At 48.0% G+C, this 17,017-nt stretch overlaps 1 protein-coding gene across 3 annotated transcripts in view; it reads left to right on the top strand.

Annotated features, from left to right (window-relative positions):
- Positions 1-17,017, top strand: part of PXDN (peroxidasin) — a 110,485-nt gene that overhangs the window by 61,639 nt on the left and 31,829 nt on the right. For all 3 annotated transcript variants that reach the window (XM_063713804.1, XM_024242165.3, XM_024242164.3), the window contains 5 exons: positions 1,301-1,470; positions 3,836-3,953; positions 7,033-7,202; positions 14,374-14,646; positions 15,800-15,916. In XM_063713804.1, coding sequence (XP_063569874.1) covers positions 1,301-1,470; positions 3,836-3,953; positions 7,033-7,202; positions 14,374-14,646; positions 15,800-15,916 — 848 coding nt within the window. The remainder of the gene's footprint in view (positions 1-1,300; positions 1,471-3,835; positions 3,954-7,032; positions 7,203-14,373; positions 14,647-15,799; positions 15,917-17,017) is intronic.

Raw genomic sequence — 17,017 nt, forward strand, 5'->3', positions numbered from 1 at the left:
GGGTGATTCTGGTCGTGAGGCCAGTTCTGTGTTCCTATCCCCTCTGGGCTCATGTCTGGGAGAACCTTGGATGGGAGGTGCAGCCTCCCGTTCCCCTCCTGGAGCCAGCATCGGCCCCTAGTGATGCCCTCACGCTGCCGCCCTGGTGAGCACCTCTTGGGATCCCATCCCCATCTCGGGGGTGCCCTGGGGCCACCTCATTGAGGGTTAATAGTGAGCACGTCTGTTGCAGGACTTTTCCCTAATTCAGCAAAAGATGGGGTCCTTGTTACATGGCCACAAAAATTTAGGCTCGCAGACTATTTGAAGAGTGAGAAAAATGGGATTTATTGGGCAAAAAGGAAAAAAAAAGGGGAAACAGAGACCCTTAGCAAAGCAAGATAATGTGTTTCCTGACAGTGGGCTTCCTGCCTCACAGATTGAATTCCACCCAGGAAGAGGAGGGCCAGGCTCCTCCCCGCCACAAATGGCACAAACCTCTGTGGGCTCCACCCCAGTGTGCATCCCTCCCAGTGCGCAGGCCGGCTGGAGGGGCCTGGGAACCCCTTCCCACCTGGCTGTCTCACATCCAGCTGCCAGCCTCTTCCAGCCCTTGCCCTGTAGCCTGTGTTTGCTACCTGGAACTCCTCTGTCCCCCAGACAACCTCTTCCCCGTGTGTGGAGACAACACTTTTCCCAGGGTACAGGCACATCCTGCCCGTGTTCCCCTTGTTGGGACAGGATGTGCTACTCACTAGAAACTTTCCAGGTCAGCTTGGACCTCAGGAAACTTAGGTGTGAACCCCAGCCAGGAGATGCAGCCCTCCCCTCCTACACTCCCTGGGAAGGCTCATGCCAGAGTGAGGTGATATAGAACTGTCCTGCCCGTGATGATGGGCACTGAGTGACGGTGGTGGTTTGTGGATGTGGTTTTCATGTTACTGATTTCTGTGAGTGGCTCCCACCCAGTCTCCTTCACAAACTTCCCTGACCTGTGCCGCTGGCACACTCCTTCGCCTTGAACTCGACACCCGACGTCTGGGTGTGCACCAGCCCTATGCTACTCACGCCTCTCCGGTTGGTGCCTTGAGGGGCACTGTGCACCCTCGGGCTCTTCCTGGTGATGTGTGTGTCTCGACATCACTCCCTGAGTCAGGCACTGGGGCTCAGATTCCATCATGAGACGTGTCCCATCCCCATGTTGCAAGCCCGGCAGGCCTGGCACATGTTTCCTGATGCAGGACCTGGAAGCCCTTTCTGATGGACGGATGGACAAGCCCACCCACCCCGTGTCTCACCGGCTGCATCTTCCTTCCCACAGGCGATTGGACTCAAACACACTTCACTGCGACTGTGAAATCCTATGGTTGGCAGATTTGCTGAAAACCTATGCGGAGTCGGGGAACGCGCAGGCAGCAGCCACCTGCGAATATCCCAGACGCATCCAGGGACGCTCAGTGGCAACCATCACCCCGGAAGAACTGAACTGTGGTGAGTGGCCCAACACGCACACACCATCCACAGACACACACACACACACCATTTACACACACACACACACACCATTTATAGACACACAGGCACACACCATCCACACACACACACACCATTTATAAACACACAGACACAAACCATCCACACACACACGCACATACAATCCACACACACACCACACACATGCACATACCATCTACGCACGCCATTTATAGACACACACATGCAGACACAAACCACGCACATGCACATACACACACGCACACACCACACACTCACCACACACACATGCACACACCATCCACAAACACACCATTTATAGACACACACATACACACACACACGCACGCACACACACGGCTGTTGATTTTGGTAAGGTGAAAGGATCTCCCTGGGTGATGGTTTTGTAATATGACAAAAATACATAGTTTTTTTTTGTAAGTTTCTTCTAGCTCAGTTCTTGCTGGAGCTACGGCAGGGGCAGTGAGAAGTGAGCGCGGGCCTTGTGGCTGGGGATACTGCACCACTCAGGTTTCTAGCCTGGGGAGCAAGAGAGGCCCAGACCCCTGTGCAGCCGCCTGCCTGCACTGCTTCCCCACCCCAGACCTAGACTCCGCCCTCAGCTCTGCAGGGCACTGGCTGTCAACAGCTCCCAGAAACGGCCCTCAGTGGAAGGAGCTGACCCACCTGCGTCCCTGAAGGGAGGGCCCTCAGTGCTCAGGGGGGCCCAGGGACCTGTGTTGCCCAACTTGGCAGCTCTGCTGAGCTGTGCGAGCACCTGTGTATCAGCCGAGGCCCTGTCGTTGCCGCTAATGCTCCTATGGGTGTTCATTCCAGATGGCTTTCCAAGAAACCGACTCACGGCCTCTCCGTAATCCCAGTGCTGAGGTTGTGCCCTTGGAGACCTTGTCATAATTTTACTCCTTACTCCAATTTGGCTGTCAGTGATTATTCTTGTTTTTCATAATAGCTTTATGGAGGCATTGTTCCCGTGCCAGACAATTCACCCCGTTCAGGTGTACAATTAGGTGGGTTTTAGGATGTCTGCAGGGTTGTGCAGCCTAAATCATGAAGAAAGCAGCGAAAGCTTATTTTGATTTGGTGGTGACGGGGAGTCATGGGAGGGTTTACGGAATGCTGGGATGATGTTTGTATTCTGGAAGGAGCTTTCTGGGAGCCCTCAGGAGAGGGAATCGGAGAGTGTGTGAGGGAAGCAGGGAGGCTGGGCTAAGGCCCGAGCGGTGAGAACCTCCATGAAGCCAAGGGCTCCAGTGCCGCAGAGGAGAGACAAGAGGAGGCACGGTTCCCAGAGTGACGTGGGAGCACAGGGAGGGCTGGGCAGAGCCGCCCCAGCCTCCTGACCTGGGCTGTGCAATGCTGGGGAGACGGAAGGAGGCAATCCTGGAGGAGCCCTTGCTGATAGCCCCAAGTTGGGTCGAGGCCTTTGTTTTGGTTGGCAGCGCTGAGCAGAGTCAGCTCCACTGCACACACACACACTCCTACCCGCCCTTGTGTCTGCCCCACTGCAGGCACTCACTTGTACACACCTGTGTGTGGTTGTGTTTTTCTTCTTGTGGTGCTCACAGAAGGTACGTGGAGACAGATTCGCACACTGAGGTGATGAGGCAGAGATGGAAGCCTAGGCCTGCCCTCGGCGTGGTTGTCTCATGGCTGCTGAAGGGAGCCTTAGAGAAGGCTGCTCCCTGTGCAGGTCTGGAGCTCCAGAGTGGCCGCCAGGGATGGGAGCCTGGGAGCCGTCAGCCCTTGAGGAAGGCCTGGGAGCCGTCAGCCCTCGGGTGGCCCCTGGAAGCCATGTGGAGTCACGGGCACGCAGGAGGCGGGAGAGGCCTCCCCTTGCCCAGGGTGGAGGGTGAAGGGTGGGGCAGCTGTGGAGGAGGGAGGCTGAGAGTTGCTCCAGCTGTGGTGTCTGCCACCTGCCTGTGCTTTTAGAGACTTATTCTTTCAGGGATGCTTTAGCTACAGAGTACTATTTTTTGTCTTTTATTCACTGAAAATAGTGACCCGTGGCGTATCCACTCTGCACAGGTGTTTGGCTTTCCCGAAGGGCCTTGAGGGGACGCCGAAGGCTGTCATTTGGGGCTCGTCTGCCCAGCTCTGAGCCATCCTGTCTCTCGGGTTCTCAGAACGTGGCACCCTGAGGCGTAGACATTGTGTAGATCCGCACCGTAGACGGGGCTGTAGAGAAGCCAGTCTGGCACTTTTGTGGGGGATGTTTATGGCTGAATTACGCCTTTGGGCATCTGTGGTTTCCTCTTGGACACAGAGAACTCAACGTGGGTTGTCATTTATTTTCATGTCATGGTTTAGACTAAAAAGGTTTCCATTTTCTGGTTGGGCACAGAAAGGCCCCGGATCACCTCCGAGCCCCAGGACGCAGACGTGACCTCGGGGAACACCGTGTACTTCACCTGCAGAGCGGAAGGCAACCCCAAGCCTGAGATCATCTGGCTGCGAAACAAGTGAGTTGGGGCCAAACAGAGATGTTCCCGGCGCATCTCTCGGAGTTACACCCAGACGCCCAAACCACACCTCACTCCTCACCAAGGCCCACGCCCACTCTTCCTCCTCCATGTAGGGAAAAGTACAAAGGAGAAACTATTTCTGCTCCTTTTCCGGTCTTACATGGCAGGGGGTGTGACGACGTTTCTGCCAGGCTGGGGCCCCTTCCCTACTCTCTCCTGGGCAGCACAGGGGTGCCCTGGCTGGGCAACGCGTCACTGCGGCCCTGCCCGGTCGGAGGGAGGGAGAGCGTGCTGGTCGTTCTCTCCCTGCCCGCTGACCTCTGGCAGCAGCCTGTATGCTCTGGTCACTGTTGTTGGCAGCCTTGACCTGGGGCATTGTGACCAACCTGAGTGGGTGCGGGAGGGGCCCTGACCTCTGCTGGGACAGCGTCCTCAGGAGCCTGAAGCGCCATGCAGCTGCTGACACAGGTTCGCTCAGCTCCCGTGTGGATCTAACTTGTCTCCCAAACAAAGAAAGTCTCCCCTTGTGTCCACAAACGTGGTGTGGGCCTGTTAAGGCTAAGATGGCCCCGGCTGCGGGCTGTCAGGGTGACAGAGGGAAGTCCTACCGCTGACCATCACATGCGTCCTAGCAGCGAGCCCCACCTGTGAGCCCAGGTGTGGGGAGCACCCCTGCCCCGCTGGGGTTTGTGAGCTGGGGCTGTGTTGGTTAAGGAGTGATGGAGTCTAGGGGGAGAGATGGGAGGAGGTGAAAGGCGTGCAAGGGGGGTGGGTGGGGCAGGACCCATGGTGCAGGGGCAGAGAGGCCTAGGTGGGAATGAGGTCAGATTGCTGGAAGGCACCTGGGGCCAAATCATTGAGGGTCCTGAGGTGGAGTGGAGCACTTTCAAAGTGACCTTTTGAAAGGAATCCTTAAAAGAAAATCCTGAAGTAAAGCCACCGTGTCCTGGCTTCTCCCATCTGCCTGCGTGAGGACAGCTTCTGAAGGAGCTCCTCCTGCCGGCCCAGCCCCAGCGCTCCTGCGCTGCTCCTCTCTGGCCATGTTTAGTCAGGAGGGAGCAAGAGGGATGCATCTGAGATGTGAGCCCTGTGATACTCGGGCAGATAGATGAGGCACAAACTGAGTCATTGTTCCAGACTCCAGAGGCAAACAGGGCTGGGCTTGGCTCTCAGGCAAGGTGGTGTTTATAGAAGAGATGGACAGGAGCAGGGAGCTGGCCGTCCCCAGTTGTCAGAAACAGAATGGGAAGATGTGTTCATGCCAAAGAGGACATGGGAGGCTTGTTCCAGCTCTAGATTTTGTTATCCTCATGACTGAAAGGTCATGTTGACCTTGGCTGCAGTGCCGGACAAGGAGCTTGTAAGGTGCCGTCACTCTCTTCACAGCTTTTGTCTTGGATGGCTCCCAAGTTGATGAGATTTAAAATTCAGAGAACACTGGAGGAATTCTGCAGTATTATGTTGTGTGCATTTAAAAGTCAGGGAAGCATAAATTTGGCCCCAGTCCATCACACCTACATTTTATATACGAAAAAATTGATGCCCACAGTTGAAATCTCACAGCTAAATATGGCAGAGCTACAGCCAAAGCCCTGAGGCCTGGTGACCTGTGCTGGGCTCTGCCCTCCACCAGCTGGAGTCTCACCTGCCGGCTGGCCTTACCTAACATCCAAAGTCACCTGCAGGCCAGCCTCACCTGCTGGCTCGCTGTGTTTCTGGGAGGGGGATTGGGCCACATCAGAGAGTCTTGTTTATGGGGCCTAAGCTGACGTTGCTTCCATCCAGCAAGCCCTGTGAGTAAGGACAGATTGCAAGACAGGGGCTTGGTGCCAGCCAGAGGAGAGCATGAGGAAGATTTGGGAGAAGGTGGGCGTTGGTCTTTCGAGTGTTCCCGACGGTTTGGCTGCGCGCTGGCAGGTTTCTGAGGGCGGTCGCGGGGAAGTGCTTTTGCACAGTGCTGGTGCTGCTCCTCCTGCATGAGCGACCCAGCTTGGTCCAGGCTGCACAGGTTCCTTAGGAAACTCGCATGGAAGATGGTGAATCTCGTGCACTGAGGAAGTGGGTTTCTGTTTCACAGATGCCTTGTCTGTCTTAGTGATCTGGAAGTAGGAGTTCTCTGTAGGCCCATCTGCATTCTCAGAGGGCTCCGTGCCTGGCTGTTCTTACTCTGTCCTCACACTTGCCGTAGACTGGGATCTCAGTGGCATCCAATGTCACCTCTCTCCTCTTCACCTGCTTCTGCATAAAGGGAACTAAAGCGAAGTTACAGGTGGGGTGAGGATGAGAGGCAGCAAGACTGAGCGTTGGAGTAAAGGTGTTGCAGCTTTTCTTGGCTGCCCGAAGTGTGTGTGATGCCCAGGGGAGGTCCTTGCTGCCCGAGGACTGGCCGAGCCATGCGAAGGTGGGGTCACCCGTGTCCTGGCCTCTTTGTGGTGCAGCGCCACAGGTTCCTACCAGATCCCAGAGGGAGGCCAGTCAGCAGCTTGCAGGCACTGTTTGTTAAAATACAGATAGAGACATCTGGCGCACACCTGCAATCCCAGCGCTTTCGGAGCTGGAGGCAGGAGGAGCGCTTGAGCCCAGGAGGCTGACATTCAGTGAGCAATGGTTATACCGCTGTACTCCAGCCTGGGCTGCAGAGTGAGACTCTGTCTCTAAAATAAAAAAATAAAATACACAAAGATACATCTCTGGCTTTTAGTAATGTAAAAATGTTTCCACCCTTTTTAGTTAATTCACCAGAAACAAAAGAAAATGTTTCCTTGGAATTTTTTCCATTTTGTTCATTGCTTTCTCCTTTGGAATTAGGAACACTTTAAAACATGTAGATAGATTGAACACGTGAATCCTAAGGGTAAGTACCTGAGTGAATGAGATGTGCAAATACACGGTCCCCTTTTCAGAATTGCCTGTTAGGTCAGGGGCTGCCAGGAAGGAGGAGACCCTGGAAGGTGAACTGTTCTTCGCACGAGTTCTGATGTGCTTGCTGCAAGGCTGGAAACCCCTGTGCTGGGGATGGGTGAGGTACGTCTTTGTGCTTTCAACACTTGACCAGACCAAATTTCTGTCTTTGTAGTAATGAGCTGAGCATGAAGACAGATTCCCGCCTAAACTTGCTGGACGACGGGACCCTGATGATCCAGAACACACAGGAGACGGACCAGGGTATCTACCAGTGCATGGCAAAGAACGTGGCCGGAGAGGTGAAGACGCAAGAGGTGACCCTCAGGTACTTCGGGTCTCCAGGTATGTGGCGGGCATTTCATACCTGGATTCCGTCCAGAATTGTCGTCCCTCACTATCTGCCTTCTCCTTTCCTTGCACCCCAACTCAGTAAAATAAGAATGAACACTGAAGTCTGAAGTTGAAGCTCCAATACCAGGGTTGGCTCACAAAGCTTTTGAAGCACAGGGTCGTAGATGATCCGTGAGTGGTGCTGTGGTCCCCAGTTAGCCCCTCATCTGGGGACACACTCATAGTCCACACAGCCGGGGCAGTCCATGCTGTGAGCCCAGCCCGTTGAGAGAGGGCCTTGGGAACCTGGAGAGACTGTGCCACACCCTGACCCACCGACCCCACCCCCCCAGGCGTCATCTGAAGGGACAGCTACTCAGCCACAGCCAGCTGTTGCCATGTGGTAACAAGGTCTCTGTTTTGCTAAGGGCTTGGATTATGTAAAAGAAACCACAAATCTAGATTTTTATCCAATATTTTCATGTTTAAGATAATGGCACCTAAATTTAAAACATTTAAAAACTGTCTCAGCTGCATCAAGTCCAGCTGTGGCCTCTTATCCATCTGGGCCCCACCAGGTTGCAAACTGTGCTCTGACCCACCTGTGTTATCCATGGCCCTTGCTCAGAGGAGGAGCTGGGCCCTTGCAGAGCAGCGGAGTGAGGCGATGGGTGTACCCACCACGGCTCTGGGAAATGGTGCAGATCAGTTCACGCCTCTGGATGGGTCTGCCTGTCCTCCTGTGCAGAAGCCGGTAGAGTCGGAGCCCTTACCCAGGGAGGCTGCAGGTGTAACTTCCTCTCTGAAACCTTCTGGCTGCCTTTAGCTTCAGCCACAAATCATGCCAGGGTTGCCGTTTCCCTGGTATTTTGTATTTCAGGCCATTATGGTTATAAAACCTTTTGTTTGGCAATGTAAGTGGTTTTGGTGTTTCTTGTTTAAATCCCAGCTCCTTAATTGGCCTGGTCTCTGCATCACCTGGTACATCCCAGCACAGACACAGTCAACAGTTACCAGTGACTGGGAATTCCTGGCTATCACCTTTCCATTCAAAGGAAAGCCCAAGGATATAGCACTGCTGAATCAAAGCCCTTAATCAAACAGCGTTCCACATGTTTAGCACAAGGCATTCAGCATCTTTCCAAATTCAGAGGGCTGTGGGCCTGTGCAGAGAAGTTAAGACACAGCTGCTGCTCATAGAAGGAGTATGGGCTCTATTTTTAAGGAATTAAAAAATCCACAAAATAGGGAGAAAAAGTTATGTAGTACTGTTAAGTATATGTTATAGACAAAGGAGAATAACCATGGATTATGAGTAATGAACTACTTAGGAGAGTTACTATGTTCGTAGGTTGATTGATTCCTGGACAGGAATATTTAGCCAGCTCTTTATGGCTTTAGAGTTCCAAATTTCACTCCTTTTGATCTGAATTGTTGTGTCTTTCTCAGGAACAACAACCCTATTTAGTATACTAGTCTGAGCATGTGGGTGTAGCTCCCTCAGATACACATGAAGTCTCCCGCCATCCGGTGCATAGGGAGTCACTGCAGTGTGGGGGAACCAGCCCTGAGAAGCCCAGAAGCCTAGGCCGGGCTGACACACTGCAGCCTGCAGTCCACACCTGCCTACTGCCTGTTTTTCCTAAGGTCTATGAACTAAGAATACTTTTCTACAATTTTAAATGATCAAAACTTTTAAAAGAAGAACAATATGACCACATGACAGCTAGAGGACATTCAGGCGTCATTGTCTATGATTAAGTTTTCTTGGCGCATGACCACACTCATTCTTTTGCACAATGTCAGTGGCTGCTTGTGTGCTACCATGGCAGAGTTGAGTAGTAGCAACAAAACCTGCGTGGCCTTCAAAACTTAAAACAGGACCAGTCTGGCCCTTTACAGAAAAAAATGGTCACAGACTATGGTAATAATGTATAGTAATAGGAATAGAGTGACGTGTAGGTCTCCGTGGGCCATAAGGGGGTGTATCGCACCCAGTATCCTGAAGCTCTGTGATTAGGGGCATATAAAAAGTTTGCAATTTTTATGTTTCTGATGAGTTACATTTTTGATCAGTAACACTTCTATCTCTATCAGTGCTTTTTGCTTCAAGGTAAATTTGTTGTAAGATAAATAGAACAGCCTCTACTTGATTCGTATTTTCAGGTGTCTTTTCTCACCATTTTTCTCGGAGCCTTTCCATGTACATATGTTTGAGATGTTTAATATAAATAACATAGAGCTAGAATTTTTTTTAATCCTAAGTTTTTCTTAAAGTTAATCCATTTAAATATGTTTATTCTAGTTAACGATATGAGATTTATAAATTCTAGCTCTTATTTTGAACTGTTTGTCCAAACTTTTCTGTTTCTTGCTTTAGTTGGAAATAATTATTTTTCATATTTGCTCCCCACTACTAGTTTGGACACTATATGCCCATTTCTGTTCTTTTAGTGGTTAGCCTAGAAAATTTTAAATGCATTCTTAAATTGCCAAAGTCTAAAGTTAGTATACCTTCCCCTCTAGCGTGCGTTCATCCCTCTGAGTTGATGTGCTTAGTTCTGTTTTTTTTTTTTTAACCTATAAACATTATTATTTTGTTCTCCTAGTGTTTGTCTGGATGCATCCACGTGGTTCCCATTTCCTTTGTCCTTCCTTTGTTTATCTCAGCTCTTCTGTCGGGGATCACCTTCCTTCTGCCTGATGTGGGGCGAGTTGGGCAGCAAGCTCATGTGAGGACCAGATTTTGGTGAACAACACTTAAATGAGATTTATTTCTCTCTTCTACTGGGCATCGTTCCCTGGGTGGGGCAGGCAGGTTTTGAAGTTAGTTCTTTCTTATGGCGAGGACACAGCACTGTGGGGATGCAGCTGCTGTTCAGTTTTCTGTTGGACTTCTCTTCGTGGGCCTATGTTGATCTGTGTCTTGTCTTCTGTATCACATGAGGCTCTTAAGGCTAAATTTAAGTTATAAGGGTCTGCAAATGCCCTCAAGGCCGACTTTGACTTTGGTGTTCGTACTTCTGTGAGTAGCTTCATGGTTTCCAGTTTGTTATTCTGATAGAAATACTAATATTAAATGTCATTTCTGTATTTTTTATAATTTATACTTAAATATTTGATTAACACAGCTTACATATTAACATACATAAAAAAGGTAGAACGTCTTCCTTCTGGCTCTTTTCGTCATCCACTCAATTCCTATTCCCTTCTACTCTTCCCAAAATGCTTAGTAGTTTCTTCCCTATCTATATACAAAAAAAGTAAGCATATTTGAGGCAAGTGATTTTTCTTAGATGATATCTTAGAAATCTTTCTAGTCTTTCACTTTTAATACATGAGTTTTCTTACTCTCTTTCTTTCTATAGCTGCGTAGAATTCCATGATCTAAATGCACCATAATTTATTTAACAAGTTCTCTTTTGGAGTGAGTTTAGATTTTTTTTCCAAATCTTTAGCTATCACAGTTCTGTGTTCTTTATTCAAAAGCCTTTGGGCCAGATGTCTTTTGATATCCAGAAACTTGGGGAAATTTTTAGAAGGGTAGCATAGTGTAAAATCCACATACCAGTTTAGACTGTCAGCAGAGTCTGGGATAGTACCCTGTAATCACTGTATTAATATCCTATAGCAAACTGTATGGATATTCACAGAAAGTAGAATGAAGACTATAAGTAGCCTTATGCTAGATAGATCCAGTTTTGCAAACAAATAAGTTATGAAAAAATAATGATTTTTGGAGCTTTCTGAATTTTAGCATGGCAGATAAGGATGGTTGACCTGAAGAAACAACAGGGCAAAAGGAAAACAAACAAAAATTATTTATTTATTTATTTAGACAGAGTCTCACTCTTGCCCAGGCTGGAGTGCAGTGGTAAGATCTCAGCTCACTGCAACCTCTGCCTCCCTGGTTCACGTGATTCTCCTGCCTCAGCCTGCCGAGTAGCTGGGATTACAGGTGTGCGCCACCATACTGGCTAATTTTTGTATTTGTAGTAGAGGCAGGGTTTCGCCCTGTTGGCCAGGCTGGTCTCAAATTCCTGACGTCAGGCGATTGCCCACCTCAGCCTCTCAAAGTGCTGGGATTACAGGCATGAGCCACCACGTCTGGCCCAAACAAAAATTTATTTGGACATATGACATTTTATGTGCTTGTAAAAATATCTATGGATTAAGTTTCTAGCAGAATATATATATTTTTAAATTTTACTTTAAGTTCTGGGATATATGTGCTGAATGTGCACGTATGTTACATAGATATACATGTGCCATGGTAGTTTGCTGCCACCTATCAACCTGTCATCTAGGTTTTAAGCCCCGCAGGCATTAGATATTTGTCCTAATGCTCTCTGTCCCCTTTCCCCCAACCCTCCAACAGGCCCCGGTGTTTGATGTTCTGCTCCCTGTGTCCATGTGTTCTCACTGTTCAACTCCCACTTATGAATGAGAACATGCGGTGTTTGGTTTTCTGTCCCTGTGTTAGTTTGCTGAGGATGATGGTTTCCAGCTTTTTCCATGTTCCTGCAAAGGACATGAACTCATTCTTTTTTATGGCTGCATAGTATTCCATGGTGTGTATGCCCTACGTTTTCTTTATCCAGTCTATCATTGATGGGCATTTGGGTCGGTTCCAAGTCTTTGCTATTGTGAGTAGTGCTGCAATAAACATAACATGTGCGTGTGTCTTTATAGTAGAATGACATAATCCTTTGGGTATATACCCAATAATGGGATTGCAGGGTCAAATTATATTTCTGGTTCTAGATCCTTGAGGAATCGCCACACTGTCTTCCACAATGATTGAACTAATTTAAAATCCCAGCAACAGCGTAAAAATGTTCCTATTTCTCTGCATCCTCGCCAACATCTGTTGTTTCCAGACTTTTTAATGATCGCCATTCTAACTGGCATGAGATGGTGTCTCATTGTGGTTTTGATTTGCATTTCTCTAATGACCAGTGATGATCAGCTTTTTTTTCATATGTTTGTTGGACACATAAATTTCTTTTGAGAAGTGTCTGTTCATATCCTTAACCCACTTTTAGATGGGGTTATTTGTTTTTTTCTTGTAAATTTGTTTAAGTTCCTTGTAGATTCTGGAATTAGACCTTTGTCAAATGGAGAGATTGCAAAAATTTTCTCTATAGGTTGCCTGTTCACTCTGACGATAGTTTCTTTTCTTGTGCAGAAGCCCTTTAGTGTAATTAGATTCCATTTGTCACTTTTGGCTTTTGTTGCAATTGCTTTTGGTGTTTTAGTCACAAAGTCTTTGCCCATGCCTATGTCCTGAATGTTATTGCCTAGGTTTTCTTCTAGGGTTTTTATGGTTTTAGGTTTTATGTTTAAGTCTTTAATCCATCTTTGAGTTAATTTTTGTATAAACTGTAAGGAAGGGGTCCAGTTTCTGTTTTCTGCATATGGCTAGCCAGTTTTCCCAGCACCATGTATTAAATAGGGAATCCTTTCCCCATTGCTTGTTTTTGTCAGGTTTGTCAAAGATCAGATGGTTGTAGATGTGTGGTGTTATTTCTGAGGCTTCTGTTCTGTTCTATTGTCTATATATCTGTTTTGGTACCACTATCATGTTGTTTTGGTTACTGTAGCCTTATAGTATGGTTTGAAGTCAGGTAGTGTGATGCCTCCGGCTTTGTTCTTTTTGCTTAGGATTGTCTTGGCTATATGGGCTCCTTTTTGGTCCATATGAAATTTAAAGTAGTTTTTTCTAGTTCTGTGAAGAAAGTCAATGGTAGCTTGATGGGAATAGCATCGAATCTATAAATTACTTTGGGCAGTATGGCCATTTTCACAATATTGATTCTTCCTATCCATGAGCATGGAATGTTTTTCCATTTGTTTGTATCCTCTCTTATTTCCTTGAGCAGTGGTTTGTAGTTCTCCTTAAAGAGGTCCTTCATGTCCCTTGTAAGTTGTATTCCTAGGTATTTTATTTTCTTTGTAGCAATCGTGAATGGGAGTTCACTCATGATTTGGCTCTCTGCTTGTCTATTATTGGTGTATAGGAATGTTTGTGATTTTTGCACATTGATTTTGTGCCCTGAGACTTTGCTGAAGTTGTTTATAAGCTTAAGGAGTTTTGGGGCTGAGATGTTGGGGTTTTCTAAATATACAATCATGTCGTCTGCAAACAGAGACAATTTGACTTCCTCTCTTCCTATTTGAATACCCTCTTAGGAGGGTGTATATGTCCAGGAATTTACCCATTTCTTCTAGATTTTCTAGTTTATTTGTGTAGAGGTGTTTATAGTATTCTTTGATGGTAGTTTGTATTTCTTTGGGATCAGAGGTGATATCCCCTTTATCATTTTTTATCCTATTTGATTCTTCTCTCTTTTCTTCTTTATTAAGTCTGGCTAGCAGTCTATCTAATCTGTTTGTCAAACTGATTAACAAAATATGTATTTTGTTAATCTTTTCAAATTAATCCAGCTCCTGGATTCATTTTTTTTTGAAGGGTTTTTCGTGTCTCTTTCTCCTTCAGTTATGCTCTAATATTAGTTATTTCTTGTCTTCTGCTGGCTTTTGTTTAGCAGGATAATTTCTGGGCAATAGAGTGTGCACATCTTCAGTGTCGGTATGCATGGCCACGTCTCTGCAGGTGGGCTGGGCGAGGGTGTGCTCCCACTGCCAGCGTGGGAGAGTTCTGTTTCCACACAAACTCACACATGAAACACTTTTGAAATTGTATGGACTTTTTTCTGGATTTAAATTTGAAAAATATTATTTCTTGCTTACTTTTAATTTGCATTTTTGTGAGTAAATTTGATATTTTGGTATACTCTAAATATACTTCACTAACAATAATTTGTGCCAATAAGAACTACTAGCAAGGTCTAACAAGATTGACATAATGTATTTTATTTAGAAATAAGAACCCTCCATGGAGTTCGGCACATGTTTTAAGAAAAAGCCCTTCCTAATTAGCTCTTCCTAACCAATCATGGTTGCTCACTTTTCTCAGGTGGCCTGCATTTTGTTTGACCAGAGGCTGTGAACCATTTTTATTGTCTGCACATTTCTTTAAAGAGAAAATACGCAGTTACATTGTGTTTGTTTTGCCTATTTCAGTGGTAAATAGAATTAATAGCCTGACATACGAAAAATCAAGCAAAAACCATGTCCAACCGGGAGAAATTAATTGAGAATTTCTGTTTAATTGTGACAGCTCGACCCACTTTTGTAATCCAGCCACAGAATACAGAGGTGCTGGTTGGGGAGAGCGTCACGCTGGAGTGCAGCGCCACAGGCCACCCCCCGCCACGGATCTCCTGGACGAGAGGTGACCGCACACCCTTGCCAGTTGACCCGCGAGTGAACATCACACCTTCTGGCGGGCTTTACATACAGAACGTCGTCCAGGAGGACAGTGGAGAGTATGCGTGCTCTGCGACCAACAACATTGACAGCGTCCATGCCACCGCGTTCATCATCGTCCAGGGTGGGTATCCATCCTCTGTGCCAGAGCCAGGGCTCAGCCCCATCCTCACCCCTCCACCAGCTCGCGCTGCCGTACCCACAAACGCTCCGTAGAATCTTCTGCCCTGTCCACTTCACTTGGTTTATTTTTATCCATTACATCCCCATTGGACTAAATACAGACAATTGCAATTTGTAGATTTTTGGAACAGAAGGCTCTGTAGTATGGGCTCTGTGTGCTGGCTGTTATGTCTCTGTACCTCCAGCACCTGGCCAGCAGGAGTGTCTGTCAGATAAGTGAGAGAGAGAGAGAGTGTGTGTGTGTGTGTGTGTGTGTGTGTGTGTGCAGTAAGGTGGTTGATACACCTTGCAGACAGCTTTGAATCCTTCCCTAAGATCAGTTTTGGATGTAATCTGGGAGTATTCATCGTTTTACGCCTTCTGCCATGGATTTCTACATTGCTTAATTGACTGTAAAATGAGTTATTCTTGTGAAGTGGGACGTTTGTTGGAAAACATTCAAACAATACAGAAGTGCAAAAGATAAATTATTAGAGATGATATTAGAGATAGAGAAATCATTTCCTTCTGCCAGCCTCTGTTCAACCCTTTCCTGTCTCACTGGCAATCTGTCGAGAATCTTTCTGATTTTCTTTGCACGTACAGCAGTGCAACTGTGTTACATGGATTTACTTTTTTTGTGACTGTTACTTTAATAAAAATGGAATCATACCAGACAATACTATTCTGTAAGTTATGTTTTTCATCCAGCGATAATAACCACTATCATCATACACAGCTATACCAGATGGCATTTTTTTAAGCATTTGCAAATATTAGTTTAGGGTGAGGATTGAGAGGAATTGTTGTAAGTCGGCCTGGTGTCCACGAGCTGCAGTGTGGCCTCATCCGTGCCCCGTGTGCATTGCAGCTGGCGGTGTGGTTGAACAGTCTTTGTGTGCTTTCCAGGGTGATGCTGAGAACACACCCGTCCTTCATCTTCTTTCTGTTTTGCTCCCATCTTCTCCTGTGCCCTCTGCCTCTTTCTGTCTCTTCGTTGTAGACATTGCTTCTGATGGTCAGGTGTCTGCCAAGACTGTGGTCATTTTCTTCGTGGCGTTTTTACCCCATGCTGTTTTTTACATGTCCTGTTTCGAATGCTTTCTCTCCGGAAGCTCTTCCTCAGTTCACTGTGACGCCTCAGAACAGAGTCGTTATCGAGGGCCAGACCGTGGATTTCCAGTGTGAAGCCAAGGGCAACCCACCGCCCGTCATCGCCTGGACCAAGGGAGGTAAGAGCCAGGCCCCAGCCCTTTGCCTGCTCCCTCTGCGGCCACAGACCCAGGAAGCACACATTTCCACTGTGCCCAGGCAACCCCAGCGTGTTCTGGATAGGGCTGAGCTGGGACTAGATTCCACAGGACCAAGGCACTGGGAAGCGCAGAGGTGTCTGCACACCCCCCGCGGCTTCCTGTCCATGCATGGCCGTCCCTCATGGACATCATGGCAGGAAACTCTAAGAGGCTGTGTCATTACGGAAGAGACTTGGGGTTCCTGCCCTTGACTCCCTCACACCTGCCTTGTTTCAGATAGTCTCTAGGATGTGCTTTTAAGTAGCATCTTGAAGGAATCTATTTGCATAGAGGATAGAATTTTCTGGAAACAGTCATGGAATATGTTGAAACAGACGAACAGCTTTTGCTCTGACTTTGCTTCCCAGAGCCCTCACTGTCACCTCCCCATTCGGCATCATGACCTTTTATCACATTCTTTGCCTACAGTCCTAGCCCTCTTCCTTCAATGGGAAAGTCGCCGGGCACGTTATTGCATAAAGGCACAGCCTGGATGGGGGTTGGGGTGAGGGGAGGAGCTGAAACTGCTGGAGAAGGAGCTACACAGACCTCCTGGTTCCTGTCCTGGGATGCAGGCAGTGACCCTGAGACCTCCTGGCCACTCCAGCTTGCACCAAATGGCCAGCCCATCCCTTCAGCCCTCTGAGGGGCCCCACCCAGGGCTCCTGAAAGTCTTTGGGGAGGAGGCTTGTGCCTGCATCACATGCCCTGGACTTCCCTTTTCTCAGACAGTTATGGGCGAGAACAGGAGGGGTTTATACCCTAAAGGAATGTGCTGGGGCCTCACTTGACTCTTCATCATCTCCAGCACTCAATCCTCTCCCCGGTTCTCCCAGCTGGCCATCCGCCCCCCTCTGACTCCCCGAGTCCCCATGTCCTCCTGACTCCCTGTGTAGTGCTTTTCCCTCTGTTCTCTGCCCCTGTCAACCCCTCTGTCTCAGTTATGGGTGCGGGGACATTCAGGTATCACCATGGTGTCTGCTGGGGAGGCAAAGATTTGCTTATGCAGGGCCAGGCCGAATTATTCGGTGCCCTGACCCA

This window comes from Pongo abelii, chromosome 12 (genome assembly GCF_028885655.2).
Source record: "Pongo abelii isolate AG06213 chromosome 12, NHGRI_mPonAbe1-v2.0_pri, whole genome shotgun sequence".
Lineage (NCBI taxonomy): Eukaryota > Metazoa > Chordata > Mammalia > Primates > Hominidae > Pongo > Pongo abelii.